The following is a 22,480-nucleotide window of genomic DNA, read 5'->3' on the forward strand; positions in this document are numbered from 1 at the left end:
GAGTTAGAAGGCAAAATATTTATTATTATTTTTTAATTATTTAAACTAATGGAAGAGCGACCATTTCTTTTAAATATATTTTAAAATGTAGTTTTATAAATAATCAGAAAACCTTGAGCTAAACGTAGACTGCGTTTTACAAAAGTGCGTTTAAGCTCCAGTTGAAAATGTATTCAAAAGCATAAAAAGTTAATGATTTTTTAAAAAGCATGCGAGTGTATGCGCATTTCGGCTACGTTCATTTGTCTATAATTTGTAGCTCTATCTTTTATTAGTAATTGGCATAACACTTAAATGCCAACATAAATGTTGTAGCCCTTGTTGCTTGTGGACTGAAACTGAAATTGAAATTCAATTTAAAATTGTAGCAAATTTCAATTGGCGCTTTTTCGAGCTGCTATTCGAACCGCCCATCATTTATCAAGAGTGAAGGTCATGAAGAGGCACTTGCCGTGGGGTGTCAAGGTGTTCGAATACGAGTCGCGCAGCGTTTGCAGCTTGTTTGTGGCAACAGACTTTTAAGTTGTACTTTAATTAAAACAAACGAAATCAGTAACCAAATCGAAATGATTTTTATGCCTCATCATCGACGCGACGTGACGTGACGTGATGTGCGGTGCCAGCGACTTTGCTTTTGGGGCAGCGATGTTGTCACTAGATACGCAAAATGTTGCGGCTAGAATCATAGACACAGAATCGCAGTTCGCAGTTCTAACAACAATTGCTTTTGCAATCACATGTGACTTTGGCTTGGCTCTTGCTACCATTTAAAGTTCAATGTTGCCAACAATTGTAGAAACAAATTTCTGTGACTGTATCAACATGTTAGCTAGTTGCAACTGCTGTTGTTGTTGCTGGTGCTGTTCTTATGTTGCTTGTGTCGTTGGCAATTTGTTGCCACTTTACGATTGCATTCAAAGTCAACGGCTACAACATCCGCACCTTAAACTCGCTGGCATTTTTTTTTTGTTTTTTTCTTAATGTTTTTTGAGTTATTTCTTTTTTAGGTTCTGTGGTTTTTCATGCTACGGCGCTCATTAACTAATTTAACTAGCATACAGTGCCACTGTACAGTATGTGCACATGAAAAGTGAGGTCAACTACTTAGTTCTCATCTAGAATTTATGAAGCACAATACAAATCAACTAAATGTATTAATATTATGATGTAAAGCAAGTTCTAGCTGTCATATTCGGCTAGAACCAATCAGTTTAAGCTCATGACAAACGAAATTTGTTTCATTCAAACTTAATGGCATACTTTACATTAAGTGTAACTATATTGTATAGTGTAAATATATTTGTGCCAATCTCAGAGCTGTTAGCAGTAGCACAGACTATTTTTACTTTTCGTTTTGCTTAATTCAAATTAAATATTTAACTTGCTCCTTTTCTATTGAAACCTTAGCTGTAAAATGTCATACTTCTAACTTTACTGTCAACTAACTGCTAGCCACGACTGTATTTAGATGAAATTCTGAAGCTGAGCTTCATAATTTTTGGGCAAAATGTTTAATTGATTTGACATTAAAAGGTTTGGATTCTAATTTGTCGAAGTTCGGAGCAGCTCAACCTGCTTGCCAAGCAGCCCACTCACCCAGCTGCAGCTGCCACCTAACGAGACGCAACCTCATTATGACGAACTGCATCATCATTGGCCGGGGGAAAAAACACAGGCTGTACCATGCTGGCATTGCTCGCATAGCTTAGAACCGTTGTGTCTTCGGGCTGCTCTGCGGCATTCGTATGGGAGCCAAGTGATTGACATTAATTGCCAAAACAGAAACCGCAACAAGATGCCTAGTTGCAACTCGGCAACTGGCGCTCACATGTGCTGCTGAGATCCGTGGCAAAGTGCACTCGTTTGTTATGCGTCTTTATGTTATGATGGTGCAATTGTTATTTTATAATTAAGTAATTCGTGGGTTAATTAAAAGCGAATACACAATGCAAATTTGACAAGTGCAACTTGCCACAAAAACTTATGAAGGCTGCCCCAAATAAATAGAAAAATAACAACAACAACAACAGAACAAACGGAACAACCGACCGCAACAACTATGAGAACCAAGTGCATTATAATTACATCAGAATTATGGTTATTATATAAATCAGCACATTAGCCGTCGCAAAGAGAAAAAATGTTGGTGACTATAAAAAAGCTATGTGACACGCCCCCACGACACCAACTTGCAAAAACTCTCAGACCTCGCCCACTTTTATGATATTTTTTTCGACTCCGCCTCTGCTGCTGCTAATGTTGCTGCGTGGCATATGAAAAGAAGTTTTGGCTGCGATAATAAAATCCCATTTAAGTTTGACGATAAGTTTTGACCATTAGCTGCTGGGTTTTTGGGTGCCGCTGTCATTGCAAGTTAAATGCTTTAGATTTTCTATTTCCCTCCATTTTAGCTAGCACTTTTGCCAACTTATGGAGCCAAATGCGGCCCAGGGCTCCAAATGCAATTGATAAGCCGCTGCCATTGCCGATGCCGCGCCCGGCCGAGACGTGGCCATGGCTTGGAAACTTGGCTAAAGGTTTGTCGTTGTCTGTTTTTGATAAATGAGCACAGATGGGCCTTTTCAAATTATCGTTATATATATGTATATATATATATAAGCAAGCAGTTTTTTCTATTCACATCATTCCAAATGAGAAAATTATTCGAGCGGATGTCAATCTGAGCCAAACATACCCTACATATAGAAATTGTATTAGGAATATAAGTATTTAAATATTAAATTATTATACCCACTTAATTTCTTACATTATATTTCATTTTTAGCGAACTGCACTATTGCCGTTATTTTAAGTCAAACTGAAAAAACACGAAGGGTATTCCCCTAAAGGCCAACCACTAAGCAGACTCTACCTATTTAAAAACAGAAGATGTCACATAAAAAAGCATTTAAGTAAAATTGAAATGAGGCTCGAAATTGATATCGTTTTTATGACGGGTGTGACCAGCTCATAAGAAGAAACTTTTTGATAAATTGGAGCAGCTGGCTTGTTATCGATTACTCGGGCGCAATCAAATTCGATTCAAGTCTTATTCTAGCTAAAGTTTTTAATAAATTTAATTTGAAATCTAATTCAAATTTGATTGCAATCACATTGGGAAATATATAATCAGCTTAGTCGTAATCATTTGTTATCGATAACTTCATAATCTTCAATATTAGAAGTGAAACTGAGGTATATAGTTATGATGTCATTTATTACTATGATCAGCTAAATGGTAGAACCCATTATCTATGAAATATGAAAGGAATTTAAGTTAAGTTTAAAAAATTTTAATCGATATCACATGGATAAATATTTGATTAACTTAAATAAATATTTCAAGCCAAAATCGAATTTAAACTGAAATCGATCTCAATTAAATGCTATAAACGAATAGACAATCAAGTTTTATATTACATGTGATCGATAATTGTTATTTGTTATCGATAACTTTAACTTTAATAAATTCAATTTCAAATTGAGATCATATTAAATGATCTTGACTATTATTTAAGTAATGATACCTATATTTATGTTAAGCAAAGCCTCGAGTTTCTATTAATTAAACTACGCGCTTTCTGCTACCTTTGCATGCATCCGTGCACTTTGGTCATGTAGAGGCTTCAGCACAAACAAACTAAAATAATTAAATCTGTCTTCTTAACCGATTCGTGTCTTGTAGTACAAGCTGCGGGCTCTTAACGTGTTTGCCCGGATGCCTTGATGCGCCACTGACAACAGCATCAACGTCAACAGTCGCTGCACAAAGTATCTATGCAGCTAGCTGCGTGAAATGAACAGCGCAACGTAAACACGTAAACAAGTCAACGCAGGTTACGGCTCAATCGCTCAGCATCCCACAACCTCTCGCCGGATAAGGACGGCAAGCGTGTCGTGATTTCCTTTAGCTTGCTAAATAAAAATTAACAAGGATAAATGATGTGAAAGGCAGCCGGCGACGGGGGAGGACAACACGGGCAATTGTCTAGATGGCCCGGACAGCACCCGGGACAGCCGAGCAAAAGAGACAGACGAGGAGGTGGAGACAAACTGATCCTGGACTCAGCCCAGAATCCGGACCCTGCAGTCGTGTTTGTTGCGTTGTTTTTGCATGGATATGTTTGTATGTGTATGCGTTAAATTGATTAAATGTGAAATTGGAATATGCAAATGCAGCCGTCATACACACACAGACAAACACGCTCGCTCGCGCATACACTCATACAACGAGCGTGTCGCTGGGCGTGGCTGTCTGTAGGGCGTTGCTGAAATGTGATTTATGTTAGGTGCAAAGTTTTTGCACAACTTTCGGGTGCAATAAACGGAAGTGCAGCGACTTAAACCCAAAGACGATGACGACAATGAAAAGGGATGCCGCAGCAGGGAAGGTGTGAAAAAAATTCGCTTAATTTGTCTAAAGAAAAGCCAAGCGCATGAAAATTTCCATTAAGAAAAATGGTGGCGAGTGTGGCAAGTGACAGGGAAAGCTTCCTTTTAGTTCCAGTTTGCTAGAAATAAAGTATAAAATAAAACAAAAAAATAATAAAAAAAAAACAAAATGCGGGAGCGAAAAAAACTTATCTGTGTAGTTAAGAAAATAATGAGCGCAATCCAGAAAAATAGACTCAGATCCACTGATAGGAAAAGCAACTTAATGAGAAATGAAATACAGAGAAAATTCTAATATTTAACATAGATAATGATGATAGTTAAAAGTTTCTGCGCAATACAAAGTAAAGAAAAACTATTTTAATTAACTAAATTAAACTGTAAATGAGTGTTTTTCAAGCAGGCTTCATAGCATATATAGGAGGTGCATTATATATAGTCTATCACGTATCATATTATTATTACCTTATCATTTCCTTTGCTCTATTCTTTTTGAGTACGTCTTATAGGGCCTAAAAATTCTTCTTTATTATTTATTGATTTGCTTAAAATTAAATTACAATTTGAAAAATATTGTTTTCTTTTTTTCTATTTATTTAAAGTATTTTTTCCAAAATAAAAAAAAAAATATGTAAACATTTCTTTCAACCACTTTATTAGTTTTTATTTTTTTCCTTATTTTTTATATTTATTATTATTTACTTATAGCTAATTCTTACCAATAATATATCTGAATTAAAATTTATCAATATTTTTGTTGTCTTCTTCTAAGTCTCAAGTTAGCTAAGCAACTATTTTTGCAGATTGCTTTGCACAGCCGCGTGGCCAAAAGACATTTAACCCATTTTTAAAAGGTAATCCCCACACCTCACAAAAATATGCAAATTACCTGGTGCATCTGGATGGCTTCAACAGCAACATCAACTGCAGCTTCAACAACAACCACTTCTCACACCAAACACGGCAGCAGCAAAGCAGACATCACAACAACAACAACAGCAACTGACAACAGCAACAATCGCTCGCTGGCGGCAATAAACGCGGCAATTACATAGTTTGCTATTCTAATTCACTCATTTTTGGCCAAGAAACAAAACAACAAAATATAGGTGCGCCCGCAACGACGTGGAATGTCTTTGGGGTTTCTATTCTATTCCCCCAAAACAACAAAAACAACAACAGCGACAGCGACAACAACAACAACGGGCAACAGGTGATTCGCCTAAATGTTGCACGAAATGCGCAAAAACAAATTCGCAGAAAATCGAAAATGCTGCAACATTTTCATTGGAATTAACAAAATCGACTAACAGATACCAATTAATTAAAGCTAACTTAAAGAATATCTTTCGTGGTATACCATAAGATCTTGTTGATTTTCGATTCTATTAAATATATATTTATGGCTTGCCAGTCTTTGGTAGTTTAACATTTGTCATCATTTCGTTAATCAGTATCTAAAATCCTTATTCATTTTTGTGTTTTATATACATGTATAATATGGCATTAGCTATGTTAAATAGTACTTAGATTGTTGTGATTGACTCAATACCCATTAGTTGAATTCCTTAGCTTCATGATGATTGACTTATAAAGGAGTACATTGTAAAGAGTGCTTAGCTACAGTCTTCTGTCCATGAGCCAGTAAGTGTTTGTCATTTGGCATAATCATGCAAAGACCTCATTTGGCAATGACTGTGCTTATACCCATATTACACTAAGGCTCCAAGGTATTGTGTTGCTACTGCAGCAACCTGGACTACCTATTGTTGACATAGCCACAATTGATAGAAGGTACACGATAAACCCTGTACTCTATTAGGAAGGAAACCAGCTTTTTATACTATTTTAAGATCTATTTGTACTTTGTTGATCTTAATTATTACATTTCTGATGCTTAATTAAGCTTAGTAATTTATTATTGTTAAGCTATGTGTTAAAAGGTTAAAGTCCTGGGTTATTCAAAGCTATATGTGTCGCTTTGTCGCCAAGAGATTAATAAATAATAACAATAAAATTAATTTAATTATTATTAATAATTGAAATATATATTTGTGTCTATACCTTTCCCATTTTCTACAGGGTATGAAAACATTTTTAAATGCTTCAAAGCGGCGAACGCTGGCAGAATTTTTGTCTGTTCTTTTAAATGTTAATTTGTGCAGCATCGCAACAATTCAATAATCAATAGCAACAACACCAACAACTGCACCAGTGCTGGCTTCAAAATGTCATCAGCAACATATTTTAGCCGAAAATTTGTTAACGATATTTTTTTTTACTTTTGAAGCTGTCTCACAGCTGCTCTGCTTTTGGTTTTTTGTTGTGAGCTTCCGTTTTAGCCTGAAGTACATCACGTTATTAATTACGGGACGTTCGCATTGTACACTTGAAGTTGTTGGCAAGTTTTCAGGTCTTTCCCCCGCCAAGTTGGCAGCGTCATCGTCTTTGGACTTGACAAACGATCGAATTTTGAGAAACTGCAACTTTTCGAGCTGCGCTGACAAAGTTTCTGTTTTAGGGGGCAACAAATGTTGCCCAAGCGTAAATTCATGTCAAGTTTGTTGCTTTGTATCGAAAATGTTCATCATATTGCCTTCGTTTATTTATATATATATATTTTTTTATTTTTTCTTTTTTTTTTGTGAAATGCTATTTGCTCTAATTACATTTTAAATAATCTTTTCGTAATCGCAGCTACCACAAAATGCACTCCAGCTAACATTTGGAGTGATGCTCTAAGAAATTTCATAGCCCTTGAGCACATGGGTCAAGTTGGGGACTGCGACTGAACCAGATCTGTGAGTGCGTGTGCGTATGTTACTTTGTTATTGTTAACGGGTATTATGTTGTTATGACAGTTTGACAGTCATGCACAATACCAAAAAAAGCTTAAGTGCCACGGAAATCGAAGCAGCCAAAACTATAAATATCTTATACCATTTATATTGTATCTTAAACATTACTCAAACACAAACAGAAGTGGGTCTATTGAGTATTTGAAAGAGCTTGTCATATGGTAGTTAGGTCAGTTATGTCTTTGATCTTGAAAAGCCAAGTTAATGGGATATTTTAGGTATTGTAAATAAAGAGCGGCGTTCAACTGATCTACAATTAATTGTGTAAGCTGTATTTTATTTAATTGTAAACAGATATTTATTATTAGAAAAATAAATAATATTCCGAAGCAGAATAATTTAATATAATAAAAATGTTAATAATATTAATGCAAATATATAGATTTTACAAGAGTACTTAGAGCGCTCCCCTAGGACTCTATTAGGCGCCAGCAAGTAAAATAAATTTTATATTATTAGAATTTAGCTATGTTTATATATGTAATAATGTTTTGTAAATAATAATTTCCCGAGTAACTGTAATAAATTGAACCAAAAAAAATATAAGCAACTTAAGTTTTTGTTAATTAAAATAATATGAGAATATTTTCTTTTGTATATTAATTCTTATAATTCTTTTTTATTTATACATTAAGCGATAATTAAACTTTTCTCATATACTTAACATTTCATGCCAAAATTTTATGCATCATCATCATATGTCTTACTTGATAAGCTTCCTTAACATATATCACAGATCATTAGTATTCAGACATCATAAACATTATTGAAGCTAATTCACATTAATTGAGTCAGCTAAATAAATCGCACCTCAAGTCATAAAAAACTATCCAAAGTATGAAAGTTCGTCATATTTTTATTTGCCCACAAATAATTTACAATTGAAGTAATTATGTTTTATATTAAGTGCATGCAGTCTTCGACTTCTCAAACCAACTGTTCCCTAACAATTATTTCTATATTTAAAACACACACACAATTATACGCACACTCCTTAAGTGGGTAATAAAATTATAACAGCCGCAGAAATCAGCAATCAAAAATGAATTGCTTATAATTGTTATTTAATCTTGGGTACATCAAAATGATTTCATTTCATTTTTATTGTATCGGTTTTGCCTGAACGATCAAGGTTAATTGGTAATTGAAGAAGTTGGCTTTTTGGTAAGGAAGAGGAAGTACCTTGTGCTAGTTGCAGATTGAAACCCTTTGGCAACACGTGTCGCCACATGACAGCATCGTGTAGCGCTGCCAAATAGATAAGTTATGATTTTTAGCATGAACCTCACGTCAAAGATTGAATTTTGACATCAAACATGAGGCACAGCATGCCTGCTGCGGTTAGTAGCTGCAAATACCTATCTCTCTTTCTCTCTCTGTCTATAAATATATACATATATATATATATATATATATATATATATATATATATATATATATATATATATATATTTATATATATATATATTTATATATGTAACTTACGTGAACACGTTCACAGCTTGTGCAATTTTCACTCGTTGGCTTTGTCACGTTTCGGTGTTGCCAGCTAGTTGTTGTTCTTGGTGTTCTCGGCATTCTCCCAGGCTTTCTCAAAGGGCAGACCGCCCAGCAGAGGCAGCACAGCAAAACTATCGCCCAAGCGTTCATCTGACATTCGCAGTGACATTTTCATGGAGGAGGCGCATCCCACTTCCAACTCCAGCTCTAGCTCCAGCTTCAACTGCAATCTCGGCCTGAGTCTCAGCTGCAGGGCCAGAACTTGAAAGCCAGTCATAAAAACTTAAATATCAAATTTTGTGCATTTAATGAAGTCATTGCGGGCGTTTCTACAAAACGCTGCCTCAGGCAGTCTCTAATTCCTCCGACTGGCAGCAACATTTAATAAAATACAAAATTCAAGCAACTTGTTATACATCCGCCAAGCTACAACTTGTTCGAATGATCATCGTCTATTCATTTATCATCAACTATCATCATCATCATCAGCAGCAACAACAGCAATGGTCGTTGCTGTTGCTGCTGTCGATGATCTGCAACATTTTTCACTTCAACACTCAGCATCTGCTCTCCGCGCTGAGCGGCAAAGAGCAACATGCTCCCCACGCTCATTTTCAAAACGTGAGCGCGAGCCAGAGAGCGCGAGATGAGATTGTTGCCTCTGCGAAGATGATCTAGAAGTTCAGCGCTTTGAACCTGCCTCAATTGTTGTATCTGAACAACATTTGTTTCATAGCTTTATTTTTTGGGTGCAGTTGGCAACGCGGTGTCGCTGCCGACGCGCTGCCTCAGTCTCCGTCACTGCCGCTGCTGGCGGCTGCGACTGCGCGTTGATTATAAAAAGCAAGCGCATCTCCATTGTCTACCCTAATTCAAAACGTTCGTGTACTTTGTGCGGTACTTGTGCTGCTTGGCATAGAAAAAAGCAACAACAATTGCATAACAATAGCCAAGCTTTAGCTATTGGCCCAGTTGAAAGTGAGAGTCGTTCAATTTCAATTACAAGTGCTGCAAAAGGACATTTGAAGTGTTTTGTGTGTTGAAAACGTGTGCCAAACAATATACTACTCAAAAACGATCGACTAAATATTATTGAATATCTTTCAAATTGAAAGTGAATCTTAAAGAGTTCAAATCAAGGCACTTGTTTACTTTAGTTTTTAGCTTTGGTTTCTGTTTAATTTCATAAATTTTATTTACTATTAATTTAGCCCGGATTACACTTAACATTAATTCCAAGTGAAGCCTCGCCATCTAAATTCAAATTTATTCAAAATGATGTCCTTCAAATCGTTTGTGTTGCTTGTAAGTATATTTGTTTTATTTGTTATTTTATAAAACTACAAAAAAAATTAAAAAAAAAAAACTAAATGATTAAAAATAATCCTTTTTTTGAATTAAATTACTTAAAAATAATAATATTAATATAATAATATAAAAGTGTACAACATTTAATACAAAGTGAAAACATTAATAAAAATAATTATTAACTAAATGTTATATATTAAATAGTTCAACAAAATAGCTTTAAAATACAAAAAAAAAAATTCCATTTCATTTATTTATGCTATTTAAAATTATAAAATTATTTAAAGCAGCATTATTCGAGATGAAACATTTGATCAAAATAAAAAAAGTTTTGAGCTATAAAAAATATTACTATGATATATACTGATGAAAATAAATATAATATATATGTAATAATGGTATTTTCTAATATATTCCACATATATAATCATAAAGTATTTTTGGTTACACTGCAGTTTTCTATAACTGATTTTGTGTAAGCGCTTCAGCTGTAGTTTGTTTTGTTACGCAGTCTAAACTCTGATTTTTCGGTACACAAATCCTAAGCCTACATAAATCAGCAGCAAACAAATCATTTGAGCTTTTTCAAGCATCCAGCACATGAACAAATGCTGAACACTGGAACAATAGCCCGCACAGAGGACAACAAGTTAAGCTTGTTATATGTCAAATTTGTTTATAAGGATGTGTTGCCCGGACACACACGTGCTGGCCTCAACCATTTGTATGGGGTCTGATGGACGCATTCGGTGAACTCTGCTGTCCGTTGTCATTTTTCTTTAGAGGCGGTGGGGCCATCACTGAGCTTAGCTCAGTTTTTATCATGCGGTCTGCCACTGATACATATGTGAGGTGGATTTGCTTTTGATTGCATGCTCAAACTTTGTTAGCTGCTCATAATTTAAATCTGTAGCAGGAAAAACAAATAAAAACGAGAAGCGCAGAGCAAAGCCAAGCTGTTTGCCCAACTACCGAAACTAGTCGAGTGCCTGGCAAACACACACACGCACACGCAGACACACACACACACACACAATTTGGCAACACTTGGCGTCAATGGTAACAAAAACGATTACATAACTTCGATATCGAGTGAACTGGCTGTCAGGCAGCCTGAAGTGGCAAAGCGAAAGTCCCAAATCGAACAAATTGCAAATAATCAAAGACACTTAAGAGCTGTGCGTAATATATGTCAGAAAGGCTCAGAAGTACACTCACACAGGCACACCCACACACACACATGCAGTACTCGAGCATACTTTAGGGGGATTTGGAACAGTTTTTGTCTCATCTGGCAGCAGCTGTTGGTTTTACCTAAAATACGAGTACGCCCAAATCAGCAGCAATAATATTTGATTATTTTCAACAACTGCCAGCTAAACACTTGGCATTCCCATACGAGGTTTCCGCAAATAAATGGGGTACACAGAAACGCCCATTCACGTACTAAGTGTCCTTATAGCTGATGTGCAAAAAAGAATTGATATATGCTCAGGCTGCGTGGAAATTGTTGAGTAGAAAATTAAAGGAATAAGCAAAAAGAATGTTCTATAGATAATATTGATAAGTGAACATTTAGGAAGAAGTGAAGAAAAATACAGAAAGTGTTCAAAAATAATATTACAATAATAAAAAAAATACACTTTACTTATTTTTGTCTTTATTTAAATAAACATTTAATAAGGCCTACGAGTAGGAGGTAAATACCAATTACGCAAACTTGTTAACCAATTTATAGCTGTTATCTGAAATCAAAAATGTTATAAAAAATTTCCAAAATAAAAATCAACGAAACGAGGAATATTTTAATTTGTTTGGAATTTTTAATATTCCCAACATCATTTATGTTAAAAAATGAATATATAATTATAAATATTTCATTAGCTAACCCTAATTAAAATTTCTATATTACAAAGAAATAGTTACCAAATGAATTAAGTAAACGCATAGTTTTAAACCATAATTGACAAACATTATTAATATCCAAATATGTAGTTTTCATTACTAAAGTTATATAATTATATTTAAAAAAGAATGTATACATTTTATTTTACTCAAAAATAGTTTTATATTAGTTACATAATATACTAACATAAAGGATCCACACTTTAGTTACTTTTTATAGCCGCTTGTAGTCTAGCGCCCGAACTTTCACTTGTTCCTATTAAAGACCCGCCACATGCACCTCTTCTGAAAAGGATAGCTGGCTATGTGTGTGTGTGTGTGTGTGTGGCTCCGTAAAGCAGGCAACAAATAAAGCAGACTTAACTGCAACATGAAGCAAAGGCAAAGGTGGCACATGGAGAGAAAAAAGGGCGTGCTAAATTGTTGGTGCGACACTTGGATGCTATGCAGACGACTCTGTCTGCCTGGCTATGTCTGGTGGTGTTTTTTTAATGCCTGGCCTGCCAAGCAGATAACTGGCAAAGGTACCACAGACAGCTGAGAGAAAAGGGGCCCGGGCTGGGGTAGTCGCTTGCCAGACGCGTGTAATTTGCCGCTTGTAACTTTTTGACTTTTCGCTGGCGTTTTTTCTTTATTTTTTAGTTATTCTTATAATTTTTTTGGATTTTTTTTGTAGCGTGCTAGACACGCCCAAATGTAGACTATGCCTGCCCATGGGACACTGCGGGTCAGAGCCCAACCTTTGGGGAGCACTCGAACAGGCAGGCAAAAACAGATCATGAAACAAAAAGGCAAAAAGTCGCAGCTAGACAATCGCTAGACAGACCCAGACTCAGGCCCGAGCCAATGCCAGAGCCAGAGCCAGAGCTGCCTGCCAAACGTGTTGAACATGTTCATTTCGTTTGTCTCCCTGGCAAAAACAATGTTCAAGCAAACCCAGAGCCCAGGTTGAACGCTACTGGGCGCATATATTAATATTTCGCTTTTCAGCTGCTCATTTTCGCACGCCAAAAAAACCTGAAAAAGCGCAGTACAGAGCGCCTGTCATAAACCCCGAAAATGATGGCAGTCAAACGCATCCGCCGCTCGGCACGCTTTTGAATTTCAAATGACAGACATAAAATATGCATCGTTTGATATTTGGCTGATGATTTCGCTGATGAAGCCAGGGCAGGCTGCATGGTAGATTCCCAATAAGCAGCAGCAGCTGCTGCTGTTGCTGTTGGTATTGCTGCTGCATGTGCCCGGAATCTGTGTAATTTTCCAATGCAAGCCAGCCAGGCGCAACGTCAAAGCCTCATAGGTCAATGCTGGCTTTGATTAGACGACTGATTATTGCCATACAGCCACGCAGCCACAGCCACATCCACGTCGCAGTCATAGTCACAGTCAGAGCTACTATGCCCCAAAGGCCGATGACGATTGAAGTGTGAACAATTGCCCAATTGTGCGCCCAATGCATTTCAGGCATTTGAATACCCTGCCCGAAATTAGCATCTAGACATTGCGCAGAGAACTTTTCTTGTAGGACAGCATGAACGCTAACAAGCTGCAAATTATTAAATAATATACATTGAGTAAGATATATAAATATAGATGGAAAATTTGTTTAAGCATATCTGATCTTTATTTTTTCTTAATTTTTCTATTTCTCTTATTTTCGAAATATATATAACATGAGCATAAGATCTTAAATATAGTGTATACAATAGTCGACACTGAAGGGTGTTAGCATTTCATTCGATTCTTGTTGTATTACAAATTTGATTTTAATTGAAATGATTTGCGAGATTTCATTAGCTGGTTGCTGTTGCTGAGATTGGCGTAATTGAGCTACGGGTCAGACGCATCCTCATTGCATGTGAGCCAACAATAAAAGTAATAATAATGATAATAATAACAATTGCTGCGGTTAGCTAGAAACAACATAAAATAATGAAAAAGAAGAAATATGCACAAAAATATTTTAGTCAAGGCAATTTTCAAGAGATGGGATAATGCGACGGCTGCAATTGTTAGCTGCGGTTTTATTGTCTTTGGCAAATGTTGTGCACAAAAAACTAAAATGAAAGAAAAAAAGAATTGTAATGTTGCTTGAATGCAGCTTGTGCTTTGTCGAAAACCATCTCGGTTTAGCTGTGGGTATGTGTGGTAATCTAATTAAATCGAAATTTCAGCTGATTACAAAAGCAAGTAAGCAGCATGCAGAACGGCAGCAGCAGCAGCAGCAGCCGCCGCCTTCGCGGTGGCTAATTGCCAAACGTTCAACGTGGCGTATGCGCAATGTGGCTGTAAAGCTGTTGAGAGCGCTGCAGAAAGGCATTTGTAATTGCATAGCTTCACTTTGTACTTCAATTGCTGGCATTTCAAAGCCTGGCCAACAGCAGATGCCTAAAAATTAGTTCAATGGGCTTGTGGTCCACAAGGAAAATTTCAAATGTTAAGCAAAATACTTTGCAATAACCGTTCACAGCTCAGCTCTACTTCATACCAACTTAAATTAGTTCTGCCCAATTTTTCAATATTTTCGATTTACAATTTTCCTCGCTTTCCTCTAATTTCTTGCCACCGTGCAACTGCATCTGCGATTGCTTTGGCTTCCAAGCCGCCCACAACGTTTTTATTAATTTTTAAACACGTTTTTTCTAGTCTCACAATTTTCAAATTGCCTTCAGCAACTACTTGAGATACTTGCAACACCCGATGACTGTAATATATAATTTGACAGATATATATTTTTTCTTCTTTTTCATCATATTTTTCTTGCTGGTAATTTGAATGCTGTACATGAATTTTTTTTTTTTGCCTTTTTTGTTTACGTTTTTTTTGGTTATTTGCAAAAAGGTTAATATCTTTATGCAGTTGCTAGCGGCGATAATTTTATGAGAGGTTTTATGTCGCGTTTACGATCTGTGGCTTATAGCCACTAAATTCGGGTTAAATAGGGTTAATGCGGTGAACGGGCAACCGAAAACATATTTTAGATATGAAGTGCAGCAATGTAGTTAAGAACTTTAGGAATACTTTGCTTAGATACAAATTATATTAAATATATTTTAAATTAACATTTGAATTTAATTTGCTTTCCTCTAATAATTGTACAACATTTCTCACCTTTTACTTTTAACATTTAAAAGAGGAATCCAATGTAGAATTATAGAAGAGAATGTCAAATGCTGTTTATAAATCTTTTTTTAACACAGCCAAAACTTCAAAGCAGGCCGCCAACTATTGTGACTCGATATTTTTCCCATATCGTCTGCCCGCTCCCAAATATCAAAACACATACTCAAAAAATGAAGTCTCAGTGAACTTGCTGACTATCCCACTTTAGCTTGGGCAGATTCGTGCGCCAGACGCGCGCCAAAGCCACAGCCTTTGATCTTTGGCATTGTCCTTGGCATGGAATTTTATCTCGTGCCTCCTGCCGACTGCCACTGCAAAATTTTTCTTCTTTTTTCTCTTCGGTACATTTTTTCGACAATCGACTGCAAGTGAAGTCAGCACGCGAGCAAATTGCGCAAAATACAGAAAAAAAATTGGTTGATTGAAATCGCAGCAGAGGCCAAACAAAAGACTTAAACAACAAACTTCACAAAAAAAAAACAGATGCATGTAGAAAAACAGCTGAAGAAAAACCAGGCAATAAAAGTCATTTCCCATTGCACATACTCACGAGCGGCAGCAGCAGCGGCTGGAGTAGAAGGAGGTGGGGAAGGGGCTAAAGGTGGAGCAGGAGGCTGTTGTGGTTTTAGCTTTTGGATTTGTTTTTTTTTTGCCATTCACATGGCCCATTAACTTTTATTTGGCCAAATTTGCATTTCAATGCCCCAAAGTGGGGGCAGACAAAAAAAACTCTGCAACATGCAACAAACGATGAAAAGGTCAGCCAAATGTTTGTTGTTCTACTGAGCTAGCTAGCGTGGTGTTGTCGTGCATGTTGCAAGTTGCTAGTTGCAAGTGTATGTGGCAGCTGTTGCACTAATGCTAATGCGCTATCTCACATCAATGTAGAGGAGTTTTACGTTTTTACGTTTCTTTTTCTTCTCGCTCCAAAAACAAACTTTGTTAACTCTGCTTAATTGCTGGGAACGTTGCGAATTCCATAAATTTACAACAACAAGTTGCAAAAAAACCGCATGCATCTACATATTTATAGAAGAATAAAAAAGAGAGGCAGCCTGGTTAAGAGCTTGCCTCGTTAGGCACGCCATGTCATCGTCATCGCCATCGAAGCCGCCATCGCCATCGTCATCGCCTTGGTTAGATCTGTGTAGGCGTTGCAGAATGTTGTCTAGGGTGCCGCTTAAAATGAAGGCAAGTGCTTGCAACTTTAGCTGCTGATGACTTAATAACAGTTCATAATAGTTCACAACACAGTTCAAAGGCAGTCCGAGTAAAAGCTTCGAGATAGCAAAAAACAAATGCTGCCTGGCAAATGTCATGAGATGCAATCGAATGTGAATGTGTTCGAGAGACGTTTGGCCAATTAAATTAATTATTTTAAATGCTCCTTGGAACCCAGCTAAACGCTTTATGAAGACATTTAAGTGCAAACAATTTTATTGCCTCCATAAATCCGTAAACCATATATACTACTTGTATTAAATGTTAACCGCTCATAAATCAATTTGCCAGCCGTGCTTGCCATTTAGCCGCAATATGCAATTGTCATATATGTATTTGTGTTTTTATTATTTATCTTTCATACTTCTTTAGTTCAGTTAGGTAATTTGATGGCGCGCTTTAAACTAGGTCGTGATCAAGTGTGCAGACGAAGCGAGACAAATGTGCAGATTCTCAAGCCATGTTCGCATAGACTCGTGATCATCTCAGCGTGAATCCAAAGCTTTTTATGATATTCTAAATTGGTTTTTCTTCTTATTTTATTGTAGAAGACTTTTAAATGTCTGCGAAAATGCTCTCAAATACCAAGCAAAAAGTCTTAATACCTTAAATAACAAGAAACTGACTTTGTCTTGACTCAGATTATTACAAATTATGATGTGAGTTAATCTTTGGCTATTTACTTAAAAAAATAGTATAACATAAATAATACAATTCACAATAACTTCATGAATACAAATTACAGTATATAATTATAATTATAGATTTTTCATATAATTCTCTTTGATAATTAATTATTATACAAATGTTCTCAAATAACATATAATGTATCCGAATCATTTTAAAATAAATCAAACACAGTTAACTTATTTTTTGATAATTTATTTACTTATTTTTAACAATATATATGAAATAAAAATAAATAATATTTATAAATTAATTTCTTCTAACTGATGAATCGACTTATTGTCTAATTGATTGAATCAAAAAGCATGGAAGTTAGCTTGCCAATTGGGAAATAATAGGATTTCAAAGTAAATAGCTACATAATTACTAAAAGCAAAACATTAAAACTTTAAAATAAATTATGCTCTTATTTAATAATCATTAGTTAACTAAAATAATGCTTTTAGTTTCTTCTGTTGATTAACATGCCCATAAATAAGTTCTTAAATTACGATTAACAATTTTTGGTCTAACAGTCAATTGTATATTAGCAAAAGGCATTTTTCCATTCCATATTACCGCCTAAATTATCAGGTGCTTATGCTATAATTTTACAGACCATATAATTTGGAGCGCCAGCCGCGAATTCACGTCAAGTTCAAACTCGTGTCTTTTCGCTGTGTCTGTGTTAATTGCCCCGAAATGGCAATAGAATCAAAATCAGCAAGTGGCAGAGGCATCGAACGTGTCTCACCCACCACTGCCTACCTGTAATTAATTTCTGCTCGTTTTTTTTTTTAATTTATTTTTCGTTGCCGCTCAACCTTCAACTTGACGCGCGGCTGACAAAGTGGGCGTGTGCGACATGCAACACGAGAGTTGCGGGAATTGAAGATAAATTCAGGCTTTATATAGCATTTTTTTGTTGCTTTTCGGCTGGAAACAATGTGCTGACCAAGTTTACTTCCGCTGATTGGGCTGATTAATAATGGAATTGTTTAACAAAATACTTGTTGATTTCATTCAATATATTTAATATTTATAATCAAAAGGCTTATAAATGTAATTAACAACTCAGCATGCGGCAAAAAAAGATAAATTCAATATAAAATATCCAAACATAAAAAAAATAATGCACGTTTAATGCCGCACAAAGCGAACAATTGCTATTTATTAGATTATGCGCGATTAATGATATTTCAATGCGAGCCGGCTCGTGCTTTAATGACTTATACATAAGGTTTTTAGCATATACTTATGTGTATATGCATATACAAAATATGTGATCGCAAGATCAATGTCTCAAGCTGCAAAAAACTAAGCGTCAAGGTGTGCGAACACCACAAATCATGCCACAGCCAGACCGCAGACCATTAAGAACCTTCAACCAGGCATAATTGGAGCTGTGAACAGAATTTAGCTAAGACCAAAAACCCAAAGCAGAGCTGCTCATGGTGAACAGGGGTGATACAAAGTTATAAAATGAAGCTGCCACTTATTTTTTTATAATCAAGCATATTTAATAAATTAATTTTAATTGTCAAGCCTCAGAAGTTTGTAATGCTTTTTCAATAATAAAATTTCTTATCTCCATTTTACATATTCTGACAAACTTACTCGTTGTAGCAACTCTTGTACCACTGTACTATTAACAACAACGCTGATTCAATTCTCCAACAGCTGCTTTGTAGAAGACCAAGTCACAGCAAAGACGAAGACTTAACTCGATTTACAGCTGTTGCTGTTGCTGTTGCTGTGTCTATCTCTATTGTTGCTGGTCTTCTTCTTATTGTTGCTGTTGGGTATGCAGTTAAATGCAAGGCTTTATCTATCTCAATCTCTTTGGTATATCTTTATCGTTTGTCGTTCGACATTCGAACTGTCGTCGGCTGTTGCGGCAATTTGTTGGCCGCTCTTTGACTTTGCCTTTTATTTAATTTAGTTTTCTTAAGTTTTCTATCGTTTTTTTTTCGTTTTTTCGTTAACGGTAATTGCATTTGTTTAACATGCAAAAATTGCCGTTGACATGCTTATTGCCTTTAACTTGGGCTCCTTGAAGGTTGGGACCACCCACTGAGCGCCTGTTGCGAGTAATTGAGCTAATTTAGTTAGTTTATTAAATGAAACAAGCATGAATTAAACAAACCATTTGAATCAATTAAAAGCACAATAGTAATTGAAAATTAATTGTTATCTCAAATTTGTTGAAATACAATGCTTAAACGTATTTCTCAACATAAAAGACAATTTGAATACCTTAAAATTTTAATTGATATTCCTTATAGACAGAAAACTGATAAAATATATTTTTATTTTTCATTATATTTTATTTATTATATTTATATTTTAATTTACTTAACACTTTTAGTACTCTTTCAATAGAGTCCTCTTGCTAATTTTTTTTTTTTTTTTATTTAATTTGTATGTATTTATTTTTGAACGAAAATGGCTTTAATATATATATCATGTTTTTATTATTAATTTGAAAAAGTCTTCATACTTCAGTTTCTTAAAGTAATAATATATACTTAATATTTTTTGGATATAACTACTTCGATACGTTACATACTTCTTGATTAAATCATTATACTCCTTGCAAGTACTTGGAAAGATAAAGACTTTTAGCATCAGATAGGTAGATATAAAGACATGTTAAATGAATTAAATATGCAAATAAATAATAAATAAAAATTGCTAAATACTACATATAAATATATTAATTACATTTCAAAGTGTTTTAGACTGTTCGCACCTGTGCACGCGTCTTATGCGCAATTTATAGATGAGCGAACAATTTAAAGCAGTTTGCCGTTGACTTTGGCATTGACCATGGCTAAGCGCTGCCCCGACACAATGATCAATAGCTAAGCATATTTGTATTATTTAACATAGAATACATTTTATATATGTGTATATTATAGTACAGAGACGTTGCAGTTACAAACATTTCCGCAATCCGCAGCCGAAGCTGCAGTTAGCAAATGCTAATTGAAAGACCGACAGGCAGCTGACAAGAGGCCAACAGCAGCTGGCTTCTGAGCTCTGGAGCTGGCTGAGCTTAGCCAGCTTGATGGATGGCTGTGGCAGGCTGCGTTGCATGTGTCAATTAGCCATGTTTGGGGGCCGAGAAAAAATGTAAAAGCAAAAAAACAGATGAGTTGGTTGACGTTTTCAGTTAGCTGCAACCATAAATCTGTGGATCCGCCTTAATTGTCAGCTTCTAACCTCCGCCATTTGTTGCCCTTTCGAGTGGACCGCATTCTAAATACGAGTCAATTGCAATAGCATTTGCTTCGGTTTAGCAACGGTTGCACCTGCCCCAGAGCAAGAGCAAGACTGCTAGAGCTTCGGTTGAATGTCAGGCGCGATCTTATCGCAGCTTCTATTTTTGTTTGCCGCTCACTTTGTCTTTTTTTCTCTTTTGTGTTTCTAATTTAACCTTTTTTAGCGCTTCTACTTGAATGCCTATAAATGCCAAGATTTTTTGTTTGCTTTACCACATTTCATTTGGTTTATTTACTCTTTTTTTGCAGAGCTTATCACTTGCTGCCATCGCCGCCTACGCTTACGCCCAGATAGCGCCCGGCTCGAACGCGTACTTGCCGCCCACCAAGAACGGCTATGACTACCCGGAGCCTAATAAACCATTCGTGAGTATGCCAGCGACATACAGCCATCAATAGCCGCAAAAATCCAGCTGAAGTGCCGCAAACTGAATTAAAGCCAATGGCTAATTATGGCCATAATTTTCACTCGGGCCCTTCACTCGACTTTTAACCTGGTGTCTGGCTTTTATGCCGCTTAACCAACAGCCAGTCCAGTCCGGCTGTCCCTCGGTCCATCTGTCTGTCTGTCGGCGCAATCATCAGTCAAGCCCAAGACTCGATGCATTCATAGGCCATCAACACTTTACTCTATAAATGTTCAGCGTCATGCAGCCGGCATCACCTTTGACTGCGACAGAGATGGGAATAGACTTTTCAATTTGAATGTCGACCTGAATGATGTTGCATTTGTCAACTGACAGAGGTTGCGGGTTGCGGCAGAGTGGCAAAATCACAGGCGTATCAAAACACATCTTGGCCAGAGTCAGGAATGAGTTAACCCTTTACGGCAATCATATTGACTAAGCTTTTGGCCAAGTTGCAATTGCAAGTCAACTTAAGCGAATGAAAGTTCATTTATTAAAATTCCACAATGAAAGTAGTTACTCTCACCTTTGGAAGTGAACATTTTGAGAATTAGTGACTTACACTAACTGTCAAACATCTTAAGCTAATATTATCCACACTTATAGCAACCCGCTCAGCCCGGTCGAAACGGTGGTTCACGTCCTGCACCATCTCCTACACGCCCCATTCCCGGTCAACCCGGCGATGTAAGTATATTTAGTTGCTCAGCTCCCACAATATCTACCGGCCGACTAATCTTTAATTTTGCACAAACAGGATCATGTACATATGCCCGGCATGCCATTCGACTTCGAGTATGCTGTCCAGGATCCAGACACAGCCAACGACTACGCGCACAAGGCTTCCAGCGACGGCGATGTGGTGACTGGCGAGTATCGCGTCCAGCTACCCGACGGACGCACTCAGGTGGTACGCTACACGGCCGACTGGAAGACTGGCTACCATGCGGACGTCAGCTATGAGGGTGAGGCTCAGTTCCCACAGGGACCAGCAGCAGGCGGACGTGGTGGTGGCGGCGGCGGTGGTGCCGGTGGCTACAAATACTAGAAAGAAAGAGGGAGCAGAGCTCGGTCCGTATCGCGTTTTGAGTTATGTCTGTCGTCATTATCTTGTTGTGAATTCCATAACAAATGTCTAAACTTTATGCTATAACAATAAAAATTATTGATAAATTTTTTATAAAACTCAGTTTCTTACTCTTATCTTAATAAAAAAAGAAAAAAAAATTATGGGACACTAAATTTACTAAGCATAAAACTATAAGACTTTTGGCTAGCTACATTAAAGTGTTCCAAACTCACAGCTTGGTTTAGTTTTTTTATAATTATTATTGTTTTATAATGCCCTAGTTGTATACCTAAAATTCTATCAACCGCAAACAACTAGAACTACATAATTATGAGCTGAACACATGTTGCCCATACGCCACGTAAGCCAGACAAAAACCAGACAAATTGAACACCCACTGGTTAAACCTCTATAGACAGAAAAATGTATTTAGAGCTCCTTAATCTTTAACTTCAATTACAATAATAGTTAAGCAATTGAGATACGAGAGATGCGCCTTTGGTAACAATAGAACACGTTCATAAAGCGGCATCTGCCGTCTATTATGAGCCACAAAAAGAAGCCAGTGCAAAGCAAAGGGAGCTATGCTAAAAGCTCTACGTTTCGTACAAAAGCTTTTCTTAGCCAGATTTGCAGCCCTCGCATTGAGCTCAACTGTCAAACGGTGTCAGCAGAAGCAACAGTTGGCGCTCAGCTGTCAGAGCTCAAACAGCTGAGAAACGTCAACAAAGCCAGTGCGCAGAT

The 22,480-nt window shown here is 36.5% G+C and overlaps 1 protein-coding gene across 1 annotated transcript; it reads left to right on the forward strand.

Annotated features, from left to right (window-relative positions):
• The first annotated feature begins 9,639 nt into the window (after positions 1-9,639).
• On the forward strand, positions 9,640-21,813 carry LOC111595552 (pro-resilin). The gene is made up of 5 exons (XM_023309345.2): positions 9,640-9,728; positions 9,962-10,055; positions 20,510-20,626; positions 21,274-21,354; positions 21,425-21,813. Exons 2-5 carry the CDS (start codon positions 10,026-10,028, stop codon positions 21,713-21,715), a joined length of 519 nt encoding a protein of 172 aa, XP_023165113.1. The 5' UTR covers positions 9,640-9,728; positions 9,962-10,025; the 3' UTR covers positions 21,716-21,813.
• Positions 21,814-22,480: the final 667 nt, after the last annotated feature.

This window comes from Drosophila hydei, unplaced genomic scaffold (genome assembly GCF_003285905.1).
Source record: "Drosophila hydei strain 15085-1641.00,03,60 unplaced genomic scaffold, DhydRS2 tig00000060-arrow-pilon, whole genome shotgun sequence".
NCBI lineage: Eukaryota > Metazoa > Arthropoda > Insecta > Diptera > Drosophilidae > Drosophila > Drosophila hydei.